This window comes from Brachionichthys hirsutus, chromosome 9 (assembly GCF_040956055.1).
Source record: "Brachionichthys hirsutus isolate HB-005 chromosome 9, CSIRO-AGI_Bhir_v1, whole genome shotgun sequence".
Classification (NCBI taxonomy): Eukaryota; Metazoa; Chordata; class Actinopteri; order Lophiiformes; family Brachionichthyidae; genus Brachionichthys; species Brachionichthys hirsutus.
The window spans coordinates 911,018-931,544 of NC_090905.1; the positions used below are offsets into that span (position 1 = coordinate 911,018).

At 43.9% G+C, this 20,527-nt stretch overlaps 2 protein-coding genes across 2 annotated transcripts; one reads left to right on the top strand and one right to left on the bottom strand.

Moving 5' to 3' along the window:
- Positions 1-4,352: 4,352 nt before the first annotated feature.
- rpl36 (ribosomal protein L36) lies at positions 4,353-7,636 on the bottom strand. Its single transcript, XM_068743392.1, has 4 exons — positions 7,548-7,636; positions 4,812-4,906; positions 4,571-4,705; positions 4,353-4,470 (listed from the first exon to the last, which is right to left on the bottom strand). The coding sequence occupies exons 2-4, from the start codon at positions 4,902-4,904 to the stop codon at positions 4,381-4,383; spliced, it is 318 nt and encodes a 105-aa protein (XP_068599493.1). The 5' UTR covers positions 4,905-4,906; positions 7,548-7,636; the 3' UTR covers positions 4,353-4,380.
- Positions 7,637-9,276: 1,640 nt separating this feature from the next.
- On the top strand, positions 9,277-20,288 carry lmnb2 (lamin B2). Its single transcript, XM_068743944.1, has 13 exons — positions 9,277-9,548; positions 10,906-11,042; positions 11,191-11,347; positions 13,138-13,263; positions 14,737-14,835; positions 15,066-15,137; positions 15,217-15,342; positions 15,409-15,629; positions 15,752-15,983; positions 16,105-16,212; positions 16,339-16,458; positions 16,535-16,612; positions 17,414-20,288. The coding sequence occupies exons 1-13, from the start codon at positions 9,336-9,338 to the stop codon at positions 17,447-17,449; spliced, it is 1,725 nt and encodes a 574-aa protein (XP_068600045.1). The 5' UTR covers positions 9,277-9,335; the 3' UTR covers positions 17,450-20,288.
- Positions 20,289-20,527: the final 239 nt, after the last annotated feature.

The window sequence follows — 20,527 nt, forward strand, 5'->3', positions numbered from 1 at the left end:
AAGTGTAAGAATCTCATTAAATAGTTGAACGTGACGAACATGGCTCTATTAGTGACGTCACTCATTTACACGGATATAGACTAACAGGTTTTTATACAAATATAAATACTCAGACGGATCTTGAAGTTCTCAGGAAATGATGTGAACAGGAACAGATGATCCGGATCCAGTAACCCCTGATGATGGGTTTGGGGGGGGGGGGGGGGGGGGGTATTTTGGGAAGTCAACGACTGTTTATGCAGCAACTTCAGGACAAACAGATATTAAACAAGACTTGTTTTGGAAATACTTGATTACTCCTGTGTAACGCATCATTCTATTTTTAGACTCCTGTGTAACGCAGCATTTTATTTTAGACTCCTTTGTAACGCATCATTCTATTTTTAGACTCCTGTGTAACGCATCATTTTATTTTTAGACTCCTGTGTAACGCAGCATTTTATTTTTAGACTCCTGTGTAACGCAGCATTTTATTTTTAGACTCCTGTGTAGCGCATCATTCTATTTTTAGACTCCTGTGTAACGCAGCATTTTATTTTTAGACTCCTGTGTAACGCATCATTTTATTTTTAGACTCCTGTGTAACGCATCACTTTATTTTTAGACTCCTGTGTAACGCATCATTTTATTTTTAGGCTCCTGTGTAACGCAGCATTTTATTTTAGACTCCTGTGTAACGCAGCACTTTATTTTTAGACTCCTTTGTAATGCAGCATTTTATTTTAGACTCCTGTGTAACGCAGCATTTTATTTTTAGACTCCTGTGTAACTCATCATTTTATTTTTAGACTCCTGTGTAACGCATCATTTTATTTTTAGACTCCTGTGTAACGCATTTTATTCTTAGACTCCTGTGTAACTCATCATTTTATTTTTACTCCTGCGTGACGCAGCATTTTATTTTAGACTCCTGTGTAACTCATCATTTTATTTTTAGACTCCTGTGTAACGCATCATTTTATTTTTAGACTCCTGTGTAACGCATTTTATTCTTAGACTCCTGTGTAACTCATCATTTTATTTTTAGACTCCTGCGTGACGCAGCATATTATTTTAGACTCCTGTGTAACTCATCATTTTATTTTTAGACTCCTGTGTAACTCATCATTTTATTTTTAGACTCCTGTGTAACGCATCATTTTATTTTTAGACTCCTGTGTAACGCAGCATTTTATTTTTAGACTCCTGTGTAACGCATCACTTTATTTTTAGACTCCTGTGTAACGCAGCATTTTATTCTTAGACTCCTGTGTAACGCATCATTTTATTTTTAGACTCCTTTGTAATGCAGCATTTTATTTTTAGACTCCTGTGTAACACAGCATTTTATTTTTAGACTCCTGTGTAACGCAGCATTTTATTTTTAGACTCCTGTGTAACGCAGCATTTTATTTTTAGACTCCTTTGTAACGCATCATTTTATTTTTAGACTCCTTTGTAATGCAGCATTTTATTTTTAGACTCCTGTGTAACGCAGCATTTTATTTTTAGACTCCTGTGTAACGCAGCATTTTATTTTTAGACTCCTGCGTGACGCAGCATTTTATTTTAGACTCCTGTGTAACTCATCATTTTATTTTTAGACTCCTGTGTAACGCATCATTTTATTTTTAGACTCCTGTGTAACGCATTTTATTCTTAGACTCCTGTGTAACTCATCATTTTATTTTTAGACTCCTGCGTGACGCAGCATATTATTTTAGACTCCTGTGTAACTCATCATTTTATTTTTAGACTCCTGTGTAACTCATCATTTTATTTTTAGACTCCTGTGTAACGCATCATTTTATTTTTAGACTCCTGTGTAACGCAGCATTTTATTTTTAGACTCCTGTGTAACGCATCACTTTATTTTTAGACTCCTGTGTAACGCAGCATTTTATTCTTAGACTCCTGTGTAACGCATCATTTTATTTTTAGACTCCTTTGTAATGCAGCATTTTATTTTTAGACTCCTGTGTAACACAGCATTTTATTTTTAGACTCCTGTGTAACGCAGCATTTTATTTTTAGACTCCTGTGTAACGCAGCATTTTATTTTTAGACTCCTTTGTAACGCATCATTTTATTTTTAGACTCCTTTGTAATGCAGCATTTTATTTTTAGACTCCTGTGTAACGCAGCATTTTATTTTTAGACTCCTGTGTAACGCAGCATTTTATTTTTAGACTCCTGTGTAACGCAGCATTTTATTTTTAGACTCCTGTGTAACGCATCATTTTATTTTTAGACTCCTGTGTAACTCATCATTTTATTTTTAGACTCCTGTGTAACGCATCATTTTATTTTTAGACTCCTGTGTAACGCATTTTATTCTTAGACTCCTGTGTAACTCATCATTTTATTTTTACTCCTGCGTGACGCAGCATTTTATTTTAGACTCCTGTGTAACTCATCATTTTATTTTTAGACTCCTGTGTAACGCATCATTTTATTTTTAGACTCCTGTGTAACGCATTTTATTCTTAGACTCCTGTGTAACTCATCATTTTATTTTTAGACTCCTGCGTGACGCAGCATATTATTTTAGACTCCTGTGTAACTCATCATTTTATTTTTAGACTCCTGTGTAACTCATCATTTTATTTTTAGACTCCTGTGTAACGCATCATTTTATTTTTAGACTCCTGTGTAACGCAGCATTTTATTTTTAGACTCCTGTGTAACGCATCACTTTATTTTTAGACTCCTGTGTAACGCAGCATTTTATTCTTAGACTCCTGTGTAACGCATCATTTTATTTTTAGACTCCTTTGTAATGCAGCATTTTATTTTTAGACTCCTGTGTAACACAGCATTTTATTTTTAGACTCCTGTGTAACGCAGCATTTTATTTTTAGACTCCTGTGTAACGCAGCATTTTATTTTTAGACTCCTTTGTAACGCATCATTTTATTTTTAGACTCCTTTGTAATGCAGCATTTTATTTTTAGACTCCTGTGTAACGCAGCATTTTATTTTTAGACTCCTGTGTAACGCAGCATTTTATTTTTAGACTCCTGCGTGACGCAGCATTTTATTTTAGACTCCTGTGTAACTCATCATTTTATTTTTAGACTCCTGTGTAACGCATCATTTTATTTTTAGACTCCTGTGTAACGCATTTTATTCTTAGACTCCTGTGTAACTCATCATTTTATTTTTAGACTCCTGCGTGACGCAGCATATTATTTTAGACTCCTGTGTAACTCATCATTTTATTTTTAGACTCCTGTGTAACTCATCATTTTATTTTTAGACTCCTGTGTAACGCATCATTTTATTTTTAGACTCCTGTGTAACGCAGCATTTTATTTTTAGACTCCTGTGTAACGCATCACTTTATTTTTAGACTCCTGTGTAACGCAGCATTTTATTCTTAGACTCCTGTGTAACGCATCATTTTATTTTTAGACTCCTTTGTAATGCAGCATTTTATTTTTAGACTCCTGTGTAACACAGCATTTTATTTTTAGACTCCTGTGTAACGCAGCATTTTATTTTTAGACTCCTGTGTAACGCAGCATTTTATTTTTAGACTCCTTTGTAACGCATCATTTTATTTTTAGACTCCTTTGTAATGCAGCATTTTATTTTTAGACTCCTGTGTAACGCAGCATTTTATTTTTAGACTCCTGTGTAACGCAGCATTTTATTTTTAGACTCCTGTGTAACGCAGCATTTTATTTTTAGACTCCTGTGTAACGCATCATTTTATTTTTAGACTCCTGTGTAACGCATCATTTTATTTTTAGACTCCTGTGTAACGCAGCATTTTATTTTTAGACTCCTGTGTAACGCAGCATTTTATTCTTAGACTCCTTTGTAACGCAGCATTTTATTTTAGACTCCTTTGTAACGCATCATTTTGTTTTTAGACTCCTGTGTAACGCATCATTTTGTTTTTAGACTCCTGTGTAACGCATCATTCTATTTTTAGACTCCTGTGTAACGCATCATTCTATTTTTAGACTCCTGTGTAACACAGCGTTCTATTATTAGACTCCTTTGTAACGCAGCATTTTATTTTTAGACTCCTGTGTAACGCAGCATTTTATTTTTCAACCCTTAATGGCCGTGACTTTTTACTGGATGAATGTTGAAACCTTTTACTTGAACAGTACCCGCTCTATTGAATCCATCCAGAGACTGATTGATCCATTTCTTTGAAAGGTCTGTTGTGGGTCGACCAATCAGCTGGCAGGCGACTCTTTAGCTAATTTAGCTTCTCTCACATTCAGGGTTAAAACAAGTGAAGCGCTTCCTCTCCACACCCCTCAGATGTTAGCGCGCTAGGCTGCTGCTAGCGATATTTGAAGGTAACAAGAGCAGCGCGATGACGACGCGAGAACGTGCTAAAGAACATCCCAGCCTGGCATTCTGAATATTTATTGTGGAGCCTCAGTCCTTCTTGGCTGCAGCCTTCCTCATGGCGGCCAGCACGTTGCTAAGCTCCTCCCTCTTCCTCTTGGCACGGATGTGAGTGCCGATCTGGGGAAACAAGGAAAGGTTGATACTGCGCGGCTACAAACATTTGCCCTAAATGCCCCAGACAGCCGGGCCACACGGCGGTTCAGACTCAGGAACTCACCCTCTTCTTGATGAACTTCAGGGCTCTCTTGTCCTTGGACACCTTCAGCAGCTCCATGGCTCTCCTCTCGTACGGAGCGAAGCCACACACCTCACGGATCATGTCCCGGACGAACTTGCTGTGTTTGGTCAGACGCTGCAGAGATGGACATGGAGACAGTTAAGGCTCCGCCTTCAAGAGCAGCGAGGCGCAGCGACAGTCAGACAGGACCGTGGGTTTCCCCAGGAACGGCGCTACTCACCCCGCGGCGGCGGCTGTGTTTGGGCGCCGTGACGTTCTTGGTGACGGGGTGGCCCTTGTTCAGGCCCACAGCCATCGGGTAGCGGATGGCCATACCTGTGGAGAGCCACACGTTAGCTCAACAGGCGGCCGCAGACTGCGTTGCTTTGTTTACGTTTTATTTCAAACCAAAACAAACATACAGAGTGCATAAAGGTCACATACCAACCGCCAAAAAACATTACATTCAAAGATTTGTTTTTCATTTTATATACGCCAAACTATCACCATAAAAATGTTTGAATGCAGGTCTTTGCTTACTAAACATGCATGATGGTACAAACCCGCCGTCTAGTCACGACTAGAAGCTAGTTTCACCATCTAGTCACGACTAGAAGCTAATTTCACCGTCTAATCACGACTAGAAGCTAATTTCACCGTCTAGTCACGACTAGAAGCTAATTTCACCGTCTAGTCACGACTAGAAGCTAATTTCACCGTCTAATCACGACTAGAAGCTAATTTCACCGTCTAATCACGACTAGAAGCTAATTTCACCGTCTAATCACGACTAGAAGCTAATTTCACGGTCTAGTCACGACTAGAAGCTAGTTTCACCGTCTAATCACGACTAGAAGCTAGTTCCACCGTCTAGTCACGACTAGAAGCTAATTTCACCGTCTAGTCACAACTAGAAGCTAATTTCACCGTCTAGTCACGACTAGAAGCTAGTTTCACCGTCTAATCACGACTAGAAGCTAATTTCACCGTCTAATCACGACTAGAAGCTAGTTTCACCGTCTAGTCACGACTAAAAGCTAGTTTCACCGTCTAATCACGACTAGAAGCTAGTTTCACCGTCTAGTCACGACTAGAAGCTAATTTCACCGTCTAGTCACGACTAGAAGCTAATTTCACCGTCTAGTCACGACTAGAAGCTAGTTTCACCGTCTAATCACGACTAAAAGCTAGTTTCACCGTCTAATCACGACTAGAAGCTAGTTTCACCGTCTAGTCACGACTAGAAGCTAATTTCACCGTCTAATCACGACTAGAAGCTAATTTCACCGTCTAATCACGACTAGAAGCTAATTTCACCGTCTAATCACGACTAGAAGCTAATTTCACGGTCTAGTCACGACTAGAAGCTAGTTTCACCGTCTAATCACGACTAGAAGCTAGTTCCACCGTCTAGTCACGACTAGAAGCTAATTTCACCGTCTAGTCACAACTAGAAGCTAATTTCACCGTCTAGTCACGACTAGAAGCTAGTTTCACCGTCTAATCACGACTAGAAGCTAATTTCACCGTCTAATCACGACTAGAAGCTAGTTTCACCGTCTAGTCACGACTAAAAGCTAGTTTCACCGTCTAATCACGACTAGAAGCTAGTTTCACCGTCTAGTCACGACTAGAAGCTAATTTCACCGTCTAGTCACGACTAGAAGCTAATTTCACCGTCTAGTCACGACTAGAAGCTAGTTTCACCGTCTAATCACGACTAAAAGCTAGTTTCACCGTCTAATCACGACTAGAAGCTAGTTTCACCGTCTAGTCACGACTAGAAGCTAATTTCACCGTCTAGTCACGACTAGAAGCTAATTTCACCGTCTAGTCACGACTAGAAGCTAGTTTCACCGTCTAATCACGACTAGAAGCTAATTTCACCGTCTAATCACGACTAGAAGCTAGTTTCACCGTCTAATCACGACTAAAAGCTAGTTTCACCGTCTAATCACGACTAGAAGCTAGTTTCACCGTCTAGTCACGACTAGAAGCTAATTTCACCGTCTAATCACGACTAGAAGCTAATTTCACCGTCTAGTCACGACTAGAAGCTAGTTTCACCGTCTAATCACGACTAGAAGCTAGTTTCACCGTCTAATCACGACTAGAAGCTAATTTCACCGTCTAATCACGACTAGAAGCTAGTTTCACCGTCTAGTCACGACTAGAAGCTAGTTTCACCGTCTAATCACGACTAGAAGCTAATTTCACCGTCTAATCACGACTAGAAGCTAGTTTCACCGTCTAATCACGACTAGCAGCTAGTTTCACCGTCTAATCACGATTAGAAGCTAGTTTCACCGTCTAATCACGACTAGAAGCTAATTTCACCGTCTAATCACGACTGGAAGCTAATTTCACCGTCTAATCACGACTGGAAGCTAATTTCACCGTCTAATCACGACTAGAAGCTAGTTTCACCGTCTAATCACGATTAGAAGCTAGTTTCACCGTCTAGTCACGACTAGAAGCTAGTTTCACCGTCTAGTCACGATTAGAAGCTAGTTTCACCGTCTCGTCACGACTAGAAGCTAATTTCACCGTCTAATCACGACTAGAAGCTAATTTCACCGTCTAATCACGACTAGAAGCTAGTTTCACCGTCTAATCACGACTAGAAGCTAATTTCACCGTCTAGTCACGACTAGAAGCTAGTTTCACCGTCTAGTCACGACTAGAAGCTAGTTTCACGGCGTGCTTACGGTGTATCGATGACAAAAATAAAAGCTTTCTTTTCTTTTCTTTCTACGTCCCGAATCAATGACAGCGGCCGTTCAGCAGGATGAACGCACGGCCGCTGCACGGCCGCCGTGTTCCGGAGCCTCCGCTCATTTCCTCGGTCGGAACGTTCCAATAATGGCCATACATGTTTGCGTGAAGTGAACGGAACCAGTCCACGGCAGATTATTTACTTATAACGGATCGATGGCGAAGATGTTTCATGGGTTTAAGTAGAGCGTCACAATCTTACCTAGTGTCTATGATGGCGGTCAAACCGGAAGGATTTACTGGATGAACGAGACGGGGAAACGAGAACTTTGACCCGGAAGCTAAATGAACTCAACAGCACCCCTAGCTGTCTGGAAGAAGAATAGCTATCTTCGCTGAACTCGATGGAACTGCCACGCCCATTAACGAGTCCCCGTGGCGCCATTACTAAGTGTTGGAGTGATGACAGTAGCTTGAGTCGTTTTTCGTAATATAACCTTTTCTAGTTTAGACCACAGTTCTTGTGAGAATTTACAATTATAAAACAGATGACAGAGTTTCTATTTCATTTTTGCAAAACGTACATTTTTGTTATCCATGTCAGTAAATTGTGATATAAAACAAATAGTAGGATACATTTTGTGAATTATTTTCCAGTGGATTTCTTTAATTTTATTGTTTATTCAATAATCCGAAGAAATTAGCAATGCTTTTTTCACAATTTATGTGACTGAAAGTGGAACTCCAGTGAGCAGGCTGGAATTATTCTGCTTTGCTTTTGAAAACAATTCCGTACGTGTTTGTTGGAACATTTCTGACTAGCAATGTCAACGCCATCAATGAAAATAGGATCTGCCATTGCCGCTATTACCTTCCTAGATTGTGCTTTCATTAGTTCCTTGATGCCAATTGGCATTGATCTTATAACTGAATTAAATTATTGTGGTGGGACTGGGAATTGATAGTTATTTATAAAGAACTCATAAGATACAATTTGGCTATTATCAAAAAGATCTTGTACATAAATAATTTTCTTTTCAAACCAAGCCATCAAAATAGATTACCAAAATATAATTATATATTATACACACAAACAAAATGACTTACAATTTATAATTAATTTATATATATATATATATATATACATCGTTTTTGGGAAATTCCATATACATAAAGCTAAATTATTGGAATATAAACCATAATTTAATGTATTAATAATTGAAATTGAGCATTATCGTCAATCACTTAGCTGTATCACCAATACAAAATCTATGAAGACTAAAAATATAATTGCAATAAATAATTTCCTTATTTAATGGAATAGAAGTTAACAATTGAATGCAATTAAAAGATGAAAGAAAAGGCAGAGGGGATCAATGGGAAATATGCAAACCCTAACCCTTAAATTAGTGGGAAATGGAATTGAAGATAATGAGGAGTGAGTTGGATGCTTCTTTGGCTCACAACTGTGACGTCTATACGTAACCTTATAATTATTTGGGAAAATACTTCATTCATAAGTGTAAGTTTGGAAAAACAACAAATTGTAATGTATGTTTTCTGCAAGGAAATGGATGTGAATTTAAGTATGGAGCCCTGTACTAACAGTAGAAATCTGGTCTTATATAGTGAGATGAATTTGTGTGCTTTATTTTATTTAGTTTTTTCCATCTCGCGGCAAGTTTGATGTTTTTATGTTATATATTATATTGACTTGACACGCAATATATAAAAAAAAAGAATGAATGTGTTGCAACTTTTAAATTAAATAAAGTTTTGTTTAAAGCAATGTTTCCCATCATCCTTTGCAAGACAGGAAGCATTGTGTCTTTTGGCGCGGTTCTGATAGCGGTGTCGGCCATCTTGGATATCATTACTCTCAGAGGCAGCACGAGCGTTCCGCTTATTGATAGAAAGATTTCTTCGTCTTCTTTGTTATTCGGCGGATAAAGTAGTTCGTTCTTCCATCGAACACCGGAAACGGAGTACATTTGTTTGTTATTGTCAGCGGCGAAGCAAATTTAGAATAAAAAACCAAACAAAAAACATTATGGCGACTGCAACCCCAAGCCGTGAAGCGGGCCCTCCGGCGGCCTCCACGCCTCTCTCCCCGACCCGAATCTCTCGCTTACAAGAGAAGCAAGATCTCCAGCATCTTAACGATAGGCTGGCCGTGTATATCGACCGTGTCCGGGCGTTGGAACTGGAAAACAACCGGCTAATGTTCAAAGTGTCCGAGAAAGAGGAGGTGACGACGAGAGAGGTGAGTGACTCCTGCTAGCGCGACGCGTGCGGCCATCGAGCGGAGCTTCAGCGCCGTCTTATCTGGAGGAATCCAACAAGATATGTTGTAAAAAAACAGTTTTTACGATTAACTGGAATAATACAGTGGTTTACATGAATATTAATTAACTGGAGATTAAAATGTAGGAACACTTTGACTTTACATTTTATGAAAAGACAGATCGATGTGATTCGTATTAAATATCATCCGGAGCGGGCGGATTGAGCGGGTCGTCGCGCGACAATCTACGAAAATGACGTAGGGCTCCTGAGCGCGCTGGATTCACGACGTTGTCGTTAAAAGTTACGTAGCGTGAATCCCACCGGATAAAACGCCTTGAAGTTGTGTTGTTGTTGTTTTCTTTTGTTCTGTTCGGATCTTTCAGAATGAAAATGTGAGGTTTTAAAATCCTGGTGAAACACGATTCGAACTCGAACCAAGAGGAAGGAATTCAAACAGGCGCACCGGATCACATTTAAACTTTATATTGTCTTATCAATAGTTAATACTTTGAAATATTCGGTTTCTCTGAAGCCAGTTCTTTCCCCCTGTAATATCCCGCGCAAATAAGGACAATGTCCACGCCTCCGCCAGCAAAATCAACCTATCAAATATCAGTATGCCTTAAAACACTCATCATGAAACTACGAGTAAAAGAAATATAATATAAATTTAAATGGAACACAGACACAAACCTGAATCCTTATTATGTCAGCTGTTGATGGTAGTTCAGGGTTTTACAAGGTTTTTATTTAATTCCACAATGTTCTTGCAGTATTTTCTAAAAAATTATAGAAAATAATAAAAACATTAAAAAAAAAAAAAGAGCCATTCTCCCAAATCTGTAATTCTACCTTCCAAAATTAAAGTAACCAAACTTGCTCACAAGTCACAAAATGGTAGCCTCGTGTGTGAGTAACAACATGCTACAATAGGATGACCTCTGGCTGGTGTAGTTACTGGTGAGCATCCAGGCCACTCGCGTTCCTTATATTGCTGTATATATATATATATATTGTTATGATAAACGTGTATGTTTTTGCTGTTTCATTTCCACGCATGATTTGGTGTGACTTTCCCCTTTAAAAGTATCCATTGATTATTCTGGAGAAAAGGGAAATGGCTATATTAGGACAAAAGCATGCAGGTTTTGGGTTATCAATCGTAGTGAGTTTAATTCCAGGTTCTGGACTGAAGAAACCTCTTAGATGAGATGCGAGATCGTTCTTTCTTCTTACGAGTCCAGTTGACTGGACCTTTTTTTAACACGAGATCCAAGTTTTGAATCTTTCATTTGTCACTCAGACCATCTTCTTGTGTCTTTTTCTGTCGCTAGGTGACGGGCCTGAAGTCTCTGTATGAGGCAGAGCTGGCTGATGCTCGGCGGGTGTTGGATGAAACTGCGAGAGAGCGCGCTCGGCTCCAGATAGATCTGGGCAAGGCTCAGTCTGAGCTTGAGGAGGCCACGCGCAGGTAATAGTGTTCGGTGCATTGGTCAGCCCACATGCTGCACTGGAGAGAGAATATGTTCAGGAAGCAGGCCTCGTTCAGAGTCAGCGTAGGTCAGCAGCAAACGTGAGCCGATAACAAGTACCGTGCTCGACCTCTGTCCGTGTTCCAGTGCCAAGAAGAAGGACGGTGACCTCGCTGCAGCCACGTCCAGGGCCGGCAGTTTGGAGGCCCAGCTCAACAAGAGTGAAGCATCTCTGTCTACTGCTCTAAGCCAGCATGCTGCTGTGAACTCTGAGCTGGCTGATGTCATCAAGCAGCTGGCGAAGGTGTGTACTGCCCGATGTTTCTGTTTAGACGACAATAAAAGTTCAATACATGCAGTCAAATCTAAGTGGCCGAAGAAAAGTGGGTCTTTGAGAGAGAGCTCCGAGTCATGACAAAGCAGACCTAACGCTTTACATGTGCTTTAATAGTAATACTTCATCACAGATAAAGGATGATCGTTTAAACTCAGTATTTATTGTCCCATTCAAGTGTTGATTGATTTCTGAAAATTCTCTACGGCAGTCCGTGACCCACTGGGGGTTCAGGACCGGCATGCTGGCCCCTGAACCCCCAATGGGAGACATTACCGTGAGGGGTCGGCCGATGTTCGGCATAAAGACACATTATTGATCCGACGGCCGGTAAGGGACGAATGTAACCTGGATTATTTTGGCTCGCCCTCTGCATTTACTGCTGTCTCCAGCATTGCCCCGCCCACAGCACCGTATGATTGGTTACACATGGGCAAAACGGCCAATCAGCAGTGAGCTGTACATGCTCATGGACACAAAGTATTTCTCGCGAAGAAACTCCACATACTGAAATTTATGAGCGCAAGAGAAGCCGAACTGGAGAGCAGCAGAGCTTTCTAATCGAATGCTGCTCAATTGGATTCATAATTTACAACTGTAAAACATTATCTACAGTGGTACCTCATCTTACGAATTTAATCCGTTCCGGGACTAGCTTCGTAACGTGAAAACTTCGTAAGTAGAGACGCATTTTGAATGTAAATGCACTAATCCGTTCCAAGCCCCGCAAAAGTATTGTAACGGTTCATGTTTTAGGAGTGTTCATTATTCCTACGCTGCAGAGAGTCCGCAAAGGCATCCAGGGAGGAGGGGCGGTGTGTGTGTGTGGGTGCCGCGAGGAGGAGGAGGAGAACGGGAGAGCTGCGTAGCTCCCGCAGCTCTCCCATTCTCCTCCTCCTCCTCGCGGCACCCACACACACAGAGAGTTACCCGTCGTGTGCTTATTCCAGCGTCCGACGGACGCTACATTATGATATTTTTTTTAAATATTAATCTACCTGTTAGCTGTTACTTTTTGTCCTCTTTGTTTACTGGTCCTTTGCGGTGTTTTCTGCCTCGCGTTTCTTGAAAAACTGATCCAATGACGTCTGCTTTTGCCGGCTTTTGACAATCCGTCGGAAATGTGCGAGGCAGACGTCATCATAATGAGCAATAGCCCGACTTGTCAACACTTTTTCCGGGTGACACGAGGGGGACACGAATAGCGTGCTGGGATACACGCATACGCAACGGGTTGCCAGGCAGATTTTAGGCGATAGCCAATGGCAGAGCAGCTACGAGCAGCTATTTTTGACTTCGTAGCCTGAAACGCCTTCGTAACGAGAGGCAATATTTTCCCATTCAGAAACTTCGTAACCTGAAAATTTCGGATGTAGGGACATTCGTAAGTAGAAGTACCACTGTACTTAATTTCAAATGTCAGGAAGCTATTTGTTTGTTTGATTTTTCATTTCACTTTATTAGATTTTATATTGACCATTTTCCAACAAAGATTTGTTGATTATTGTCTAAGATTAACCCCCTCAGTACCAGCCACTCATTTTGCCCTATACTGTATTTCAATCTCATCTTTCATCAGAAAAACAAAGCGTGTTCCTACCGTTCTCCCTTCTAGAGTTACTGGCCTTGAGAAGAGGCAGAATTCACCAGAATCAGCGTTGTCCCCCAGAAAATGGAGGAAACTAGCTTTCTGTGCAGACATACTGTAAGTGCTCATTAAATTGTCCATGTGCTAATATTTCTCCTGCTCATGTGCATAGGCAGAGGACAGCCATGCTGTTGCTAAGCGCCAACTGGAGGCAGAGACACTGATGCGTGTTGACTTGGAAAACCGCTGTCAGTCACTGAGTGAAGAGTTGGAGTTCAGGAAGGGAATGTTTGAAGAGGTAAGGGTTTAAGCTTTTAGACATGATGTCAAAGAATTTAAACTTAGTGAGTGAATAATCTAAAGCAGCGGTCCCCAACCGCCGGGCCGCACAGAAAGAATAACTCCCTTATACCATTTCCGTTGTATCGATTATTAGCGTCTAAAATGTGTTTTATTTTGAAAAACTACCGGATTTACTCCAACGTAACATTCTGTGGATTTACATGCTTTACGTGATACGTTACTAAAGACAGACGTGAACTAGTGAAGAATAATAAAAAACAAACGTCTTTGGAGAGCTTCTTTGCTAATGGGAGAGTCTAATGAGGAGGAAGAAGAGGAGTCGACGACCTCCAAGAAAATAAAACGTCTTAACAGACAAACCAGGAGTCAGACTTAAAACACGGTTTATCTACAGCTGACTGGCTTTGTTAATGAGCAATGAAGGGGTTAAAACGGGTTCAGCACACAGAGACCAAGAACCCGGATTAAAAGACAAGAATGTGGAATTTATGAAACACAAAAACGTGAACATGAAGGACAGAAGCGATTATTGAGAGCACAACTAATGGTGAGTAGTTATTGGTGTAATACTTGTTTAATCGTTATTGTAAGTGCATTATATAAAGCTTATTGGTAAACGTAGATTCCTCTTTTTTTTAATTTAATTACACCCCCGGTCCGCGGAAAAATTGGACGCCATGAAACCGACCAGACAATAGAACCGCAGGAAAAAGGTTGGGGACCGCTGATCTAAAAAAAACACTGGTTGGAATATTGTTTCACTCATTCAGTGCCATTTACATCCATAAACTTCAAACCGAAGGGGGGGGCACACCTAAGATGCACACAATGAGCTGCCCATCCCAACGCAGGAGCGAGACACATCGGTTAAAAACAACTTACGCACACGATGGTGGCTCCTGACAAATATTCTGAGTGCAGTCTCATCTCTACAACTAAATATCGTTTAACGCAAGGACGAGAGATCTCGTCCCAGAAAGATGACCGTCTCCACGCTTTCTGCAGAAAGCACAGATGCAGTGGAGCGATGGGAGGGGCTTCCAACTCGGCTTCTTGCTTGCATTCTTCATTTGTCACGCTTGCGAGTTACCAGCGCGCCCCCCCCCCCTCAGTCATTTGTGTCCGACACTCAGAGCCGTCCGTGCGGAAACTCGCCCGGGAATTTAGTTCCGCACGGAGTGCTTGGAATGCGTTGGTAGTAAATTTAATGAGAAAAACTGCTTGAAATATATACTGTACATGCAAATGAACCGTTACTCCCCTCATAAACGTATATCATGGGTATTGTTTTTTTGGGTTTTATTGTAAAAGATGTCGATGGTTGGTTGGTTCCAAATAAGCGTTTGCTTCAATCTACCTCCTTTCGGTTCATCTGGGTTGCAAAGCCTTTGAAATATTGTCTTTTGTTCTGTCTCATTGAAAAGTAAACCAAAATGATATTCGTTCATTCGTTTCTCCTCGTGTTCAGGAGATTCGTGAGTGTCGGCGTCGGCAGGAGCAGAGAATCGTGGAAGTGGACTCGGGTGTGAGGCAGGACTACGAGTTCAAGCTGGCTCAAGCCTTTCAGGTGTGCTTCAGTTCTACTGTTGGGCGGGAAGTAAACAATGAGAAATACAAGTGAACGATAGACGGAGAAGCGCGGACACAAACGTAAACTGGGATCTGTAGTTCTCTGTTGCGGGTGCTGAAATGTAAAGCCTTTCTCTGCGCGCGTTTCTCCGTGCTTGGCGTGTCAACGTAGGGCATTGTCTCTGAAGCTTTAATGTGAAGAATGTCCTCAATCTATGGTCTTCCCAGGATCTGCGGAGACAACATGATGAGCAAGTTTCTCTTTACAAGGAGGAACTGGAACAAACGTTCCAGGCCAAGGTGAGAGATCGGCACCTTCATCGGGGAAGAGTTAAAGTTGGACGTAGAACCCCTTTTGACACAAAGCCTCTGCCCCTAGTTGGATAATGCCAAGGTGACCTCAGCGATGAACGACAAGGCGGTGAGCACAGCCAGGGAGGAGCTGCAGGAATCCCGTGTGAGGATCGAGAACTTCGGATACCAGCTGAACGCCCTGCAGAAGAAGGTACGGGCCCCGCATGGACGCCCAGCGGTGCGGCTTCGGTTCAGTGACGTGTACCGAACGTTTCAGGTGGCTGCCTCTGAGGACCGTATCAGAGAGCTGGAGGAGATTCTGTCTTCAGAACGAGACAAACACCGGCGTGATGTCGAAGGCAAAGAACAAGAGATGAGCGAGCTGAGAGAGAGGATGAACGCTCAGCTCAGCGAGTACCAGGAGCTGCTGGACGTGAAGCTGGCCTTGGACATGGAGATCAATGCTTACAGGAAGCTGTTGGAAGGAGAGGAGCACAGGTACCCCCCCCCAATAAAACCCATAATGAGGCTGAGTCGTGTGAAAGCGAATGAACTCTAGCGTGGTTCATTGTGCCGCGGCTGGGAAGCTAACTTGCTATCGACTGATGTGTATCTTTCAGACTGAAGCTCTCACCCAGCCCGTCGACTCGAGTCACTGTTTCCAGGGTAACGGGCTCCTCTTCTTCCCGCTCCTCCAAGAGGAAGAGAGTCGAGGCTAAGGATGCCCCAGGGGTGGGAAAAGGAGAGGCGCAGCTCCTGGTGTCTGAAGAGGCCACCGCCAGCGGCGCCGTCACCATATCACCCACTGACATGGATGGAAACGCCGTCACCCTGAACAACGACATGGAGCAGGTGTGCAAGTCCGGATCACATCTTGTGGGGGGACAAGAAAGGCTCCTCCCCCAAATGGGTGGTTGGGGAAGCACAGAAAACATCGGCTGCTTGAAGACGTTTTGTGTTTTTTTGTTTGCAGGACCAGCCTTTGGGCAACTGGAGGCTGAAGAGGCAGGTCGACGGTGGGAACGAGATCGTCTACAAGTTCTCCCCCAAGTTCGTCCTGAAAGCTGGGCAGTCAGTCACGGTGAGAGCAGGGGGAGAGGGGGGGGGGGGGGGGTTCATTCATTCATCTTCCAGGAGATGAACGAATGACTTTATTGAACATGCAAACCGCTCAAAAGGCCGGTCGGGTGTTGATCTGGTTCTACAGGTGTGGTCTGCTGACGCCGGCGTGTCTCACAGTCCTCCGTCTGACTTGTTGTGGAAGAGCCAAGCTTCCTGGGGCACAGGAAGTGACATCGTCACCGCGTTGATTGATGCTGATGGCGAGGTAGGTGTCCTCTGTTCCCTGTTGGAGTGTTCTGGACTGCTAACGTCATTGCGTGTCGTGTCTGGTTCTTCTGCAGGAGGTTGCCAGACGGAGCATAACCAAGACTCAGGTTGACGTGGAGAATGGAGAGGAAGAGGAGGATGTACCACAAAGGGTGAGCAAAGACCAAAGACCCCCCACCCCCGTGTGATTAATGCCCCTTTGATTCCATTGCTTCTATAAAGTTCTGGAGTCCACGGTTTGTCATGAGGTGCTGATGAACCCAGTACTCCATGGAATGCTAAGGGGGGGGGGGGGGGGGGCGTCTTAGTCCACTGAGTGAAAGGCCGGTTTATGTTGAACAACGACCGCGTTTGAAGGACCCACAACGTGGATCCATACGGGGTACCGTCGTCCAGGGGTCGCTTCTGATGTCTGTAAAGCCGATCAAATCTCATATCAATAAAATAGCAGCGGTAACGTAGAGGGGAGAGCATCTCAACCCCGCCCCCTTTTCTTGGACAATTAACACGCCAAACATTTGAACCGTTAACGCAGATGTTGTGAGCCTCAGCGGTAGCCGTGGTAGCGTCTCCTTTGAGTCCTGGTCGGCGACCCCCGACGGACACGCCGGAAGAAGAAGATCCATGTAAAGCATGCAGCGGCGCATCAGGGCGTGGCAGAGACTCAGTGGGAACGCTGGAACTAAAGCCCCAAGCCTGATGTAAAGGAGGCGGAGTCATGCCACCACCCGGCGGCGCCACACAAAAAAGAGTTTAAATGATTCCCTTTGTTGGGTAACCAGCTTCAGCTACTTCAAAGAGGATTGACTAAATCTTTTGCCGGGTACATGTTCTGATATGCTCGATCAATGCCTCCAGCGTTATCAGGAGGTCGTTGATTGCTGAATTGGGAAGCGGGGATGTCGACCGCTTTTGCTTTGTTTTTGATGGTGATTGTAACGTTTGTCCTGCAGGGAAAGGTGTCCTCCCGAGAGTGTGCCATCATGTGAGGGATCCTGCTCTGGTGCTTGCTTTGACTTCTTTATCATTTATTTCTCTTTTATTATTCTCTCCATTGTGTGTTCGTTGTTCGAGACATTTGAGGACTGTCTGGCGTGACGTCTGAGTTCCATTGCCCTCCACGTTTCTGGACCTAGCTAAAATGAGACGATTAGCATCACGCTAATGTTTGTGGACTGTGGACGAATCCAACATGGGGAATCCAAACATTCAGGGAGGTCGTCCCTTAGTCCCTGCCCGATCAATAGAACCGTCTCACACTGTAGTCCTATCCATGAGAACAATGCGCAGCCGTTCCAGAGGGGGCAGCAGCGCTACAGGACCTATAATGATTTTAGTGCTGAGCCAATGACGAGTAGCCTTTCATTGGATATTAGTACAGTCCCCCCCCCCCCCCCCCCTTTCTTTCACATTTTTGTGTAGCTCCTTAGATAGTTTGCTCTTCACCCATTTATGTCTTCCATTTACGATGCCTTCGTGTGAATGCAATAGCAATCATGTTGATGGATTTCACTTTCAGCCAAAGGACCGCTACAAAATGGCCCCTCCTAGAATGATCCAGCGCTGACACCGAACTCTTTGCAGCCTCGTGATGCTCTGGTCCAGTTTAGCTTGTTGGATTTCCTGTAAAACACACTCCAGATACGTTTTGTGTCGTTGGGGTACTTGCTGCTTTCTGCTGCCCCACCTTGGTGTGTTTGAATGAATCAGCTCCTCGGTGGTGGTAAAGGACGTCCCACGCTGTCCCCAGAGCAGATCAGGGCGTTAAAGGACGTCCCACGCTGTCCCCAGAGCAGATCAGAGCGTTAAAGGACGTCCCACGCTGTCCCCAGAGCAGATCAGGGCGTTAAAGGACGTCCCACGCTGTCCCCAGAGCAGATCAGAGCGTTAAAGGACGTCCCACGCTGTCCCCAGAGCAGATCGGGGTGGCTCCACTGGTACCGGAGCGTTAAAGGACATCCCACGCTGTCCCCGGAGCAGATCGGAGCGTTAAAGGACGTCCCACGCTGTCCCCGGAGCAGATCGGAGCGTTAAAGGACGTCCCACGCTGTCCCCAGAACAGATCAGAGCGTTAAAGGACGTCCCACGCTGTCCCCAGAGCAGATCAGAGCGTTAAAGGACGTCCCACGCTGTCCCCAGAGCAGATCGGGGTGGCTCCACTGGTACCGGAGCGTTAAAGGACGTCCCACGCTGTCCCCAGAGCAGATCAGAGCGTTAAAGGACATCCCACGCTGTCCCCAGAGCAGATCAGAGCGTTAAAGGACGTCCCACGCTGTCCCCAGAGCAGATCAGAGCGTTAAAGGACGTCCCACGCTGTCCCCAGAGCAGATCAGAGCGTTAAAGGACGTCCCACGCTGTCCCCAGAGCAGATCAGAGCGTTAAAGGACGTCCCACGCTGTCCCCAGAGCAGATCAGGGCGTTAAAGGACGTCCCACGCTGTCCCCAGAGCAGATCGGGGGGGTTCCACCGGTACCGGAGCGTTCCCTGCTCTTCGCTAGCGTCTCTTGGATTGTTGCTGGTGATCATGAGACCACACTGACTCCTGCTGTGATTCACGGTGTTCAAGCAACCGTCAGCAGCTTCCCTCACTGGGATCCTGATGAGATTCCCTCACTGGGATCCTGATGAGATTCCCTCACTGGGATCCTGATGAGATTCCCTCACTGGGATCCTGGTGAGATTCCCTCACTGGGATCCTGATGAGATTCCCTAACTGGGATCCTGATGAGATTCCCTCGCTGGGATCCTGATGAGATTCCCTCGCTGGGATCCTGATGAGATTCCCTCGCTGGGATCCTGATGAGATTCCCTCACTGGGATCCTGATGAGATTCCCTCACTGGGATCCTGGTGAGATTCCCTCACTGGGATCCTGATGAGATTCCCTAACTGGGATCCTGATGAGATTCCCTCACTGGGATCCTGATGAGATTCCCTCGCTGGGATCCTGATGAAATTCCCTCGCTGGGATCCTGATGAGATTCCCTCGCTGGGATCCTGATGAGATTCCCTCACTGGGATCCTGATGAGATTCCCTCACTGGGATCCTGATGAGATTCCCTCACTGGGATCCTGATGAGATTCCCTCGCTGGGATCCTGATGAGATTCCCTCGCTGGGATCCTGATGAGATTCCCTCGCTGGGATCCTGATGAGTTTCCCTCACTGGGATCCTGATGAGATTCCCTCGCTGGGATCCTGATGAGATTCCCGGTTTGGTGTTTTCCTCCGCAGCATTTACTTGTATACTATGCAGAAATGGTCCCAAACACAGAGGTGGTGATGTTTGTCACTGGGCTCCGTGACCATGGCAACGAGAGATCAGGTGTTTGATACTGAGAACTACCCGAGTTTGGGTTCAATCGGGCCCCACACGTCCCCGTCTCACCCCGTCTCGCTGATTGCATGCCTGTGGGAGGGGAGGGCTTCTAGTTTGTTCTTATGCTACGTGTTTCATTAGTTAGCTTTCCTACAGTTCTTTATAACCATGTTTGCATTTTATTTTGTCATGAGGTTTTCTGGAGTGATTATTGGTTGGGTGCTGACGAGACAGAAGCTGATTGGTGGACGCATTCTTCCTTTGGTGTGTGTGAATGACATCAGAGGATGTTGGTGATCCTGAAGCTTCCTTTTACCACTCGTTTACTACATTTGATCTATTAAATTCAAAATGCTAATTTTAAATAAGTTATTTAAATATGGATTCTGATTAATTTTCAGTCTCGTAAATGATTAGAAGTCATGAGCATCAATAAAAAGCTGTGATCCAGGGGGGGTCTGCTACGAGGCCCGGCCTGATGCTTCTGGTGAACACCCAAGTTTTAATCACGGACAGATACGGGGGGGGGGGGGGGATCTTCATGTGTAACTTGCTGAACAACTTTTTGTACACAATAAATGTTTTACATATGTATCAATACTGGTTATTAATATACACTGTACTGACCGTTTGTCTGTGTTTAGAAAGATGAGCGCATCCAAATGGGGGGGGGGGGGCTGTAATAATCAATGCACTATAATAATAAGCACTCAGTGATCATCAATCATTGGCTGGTTCATTACCAGGTGG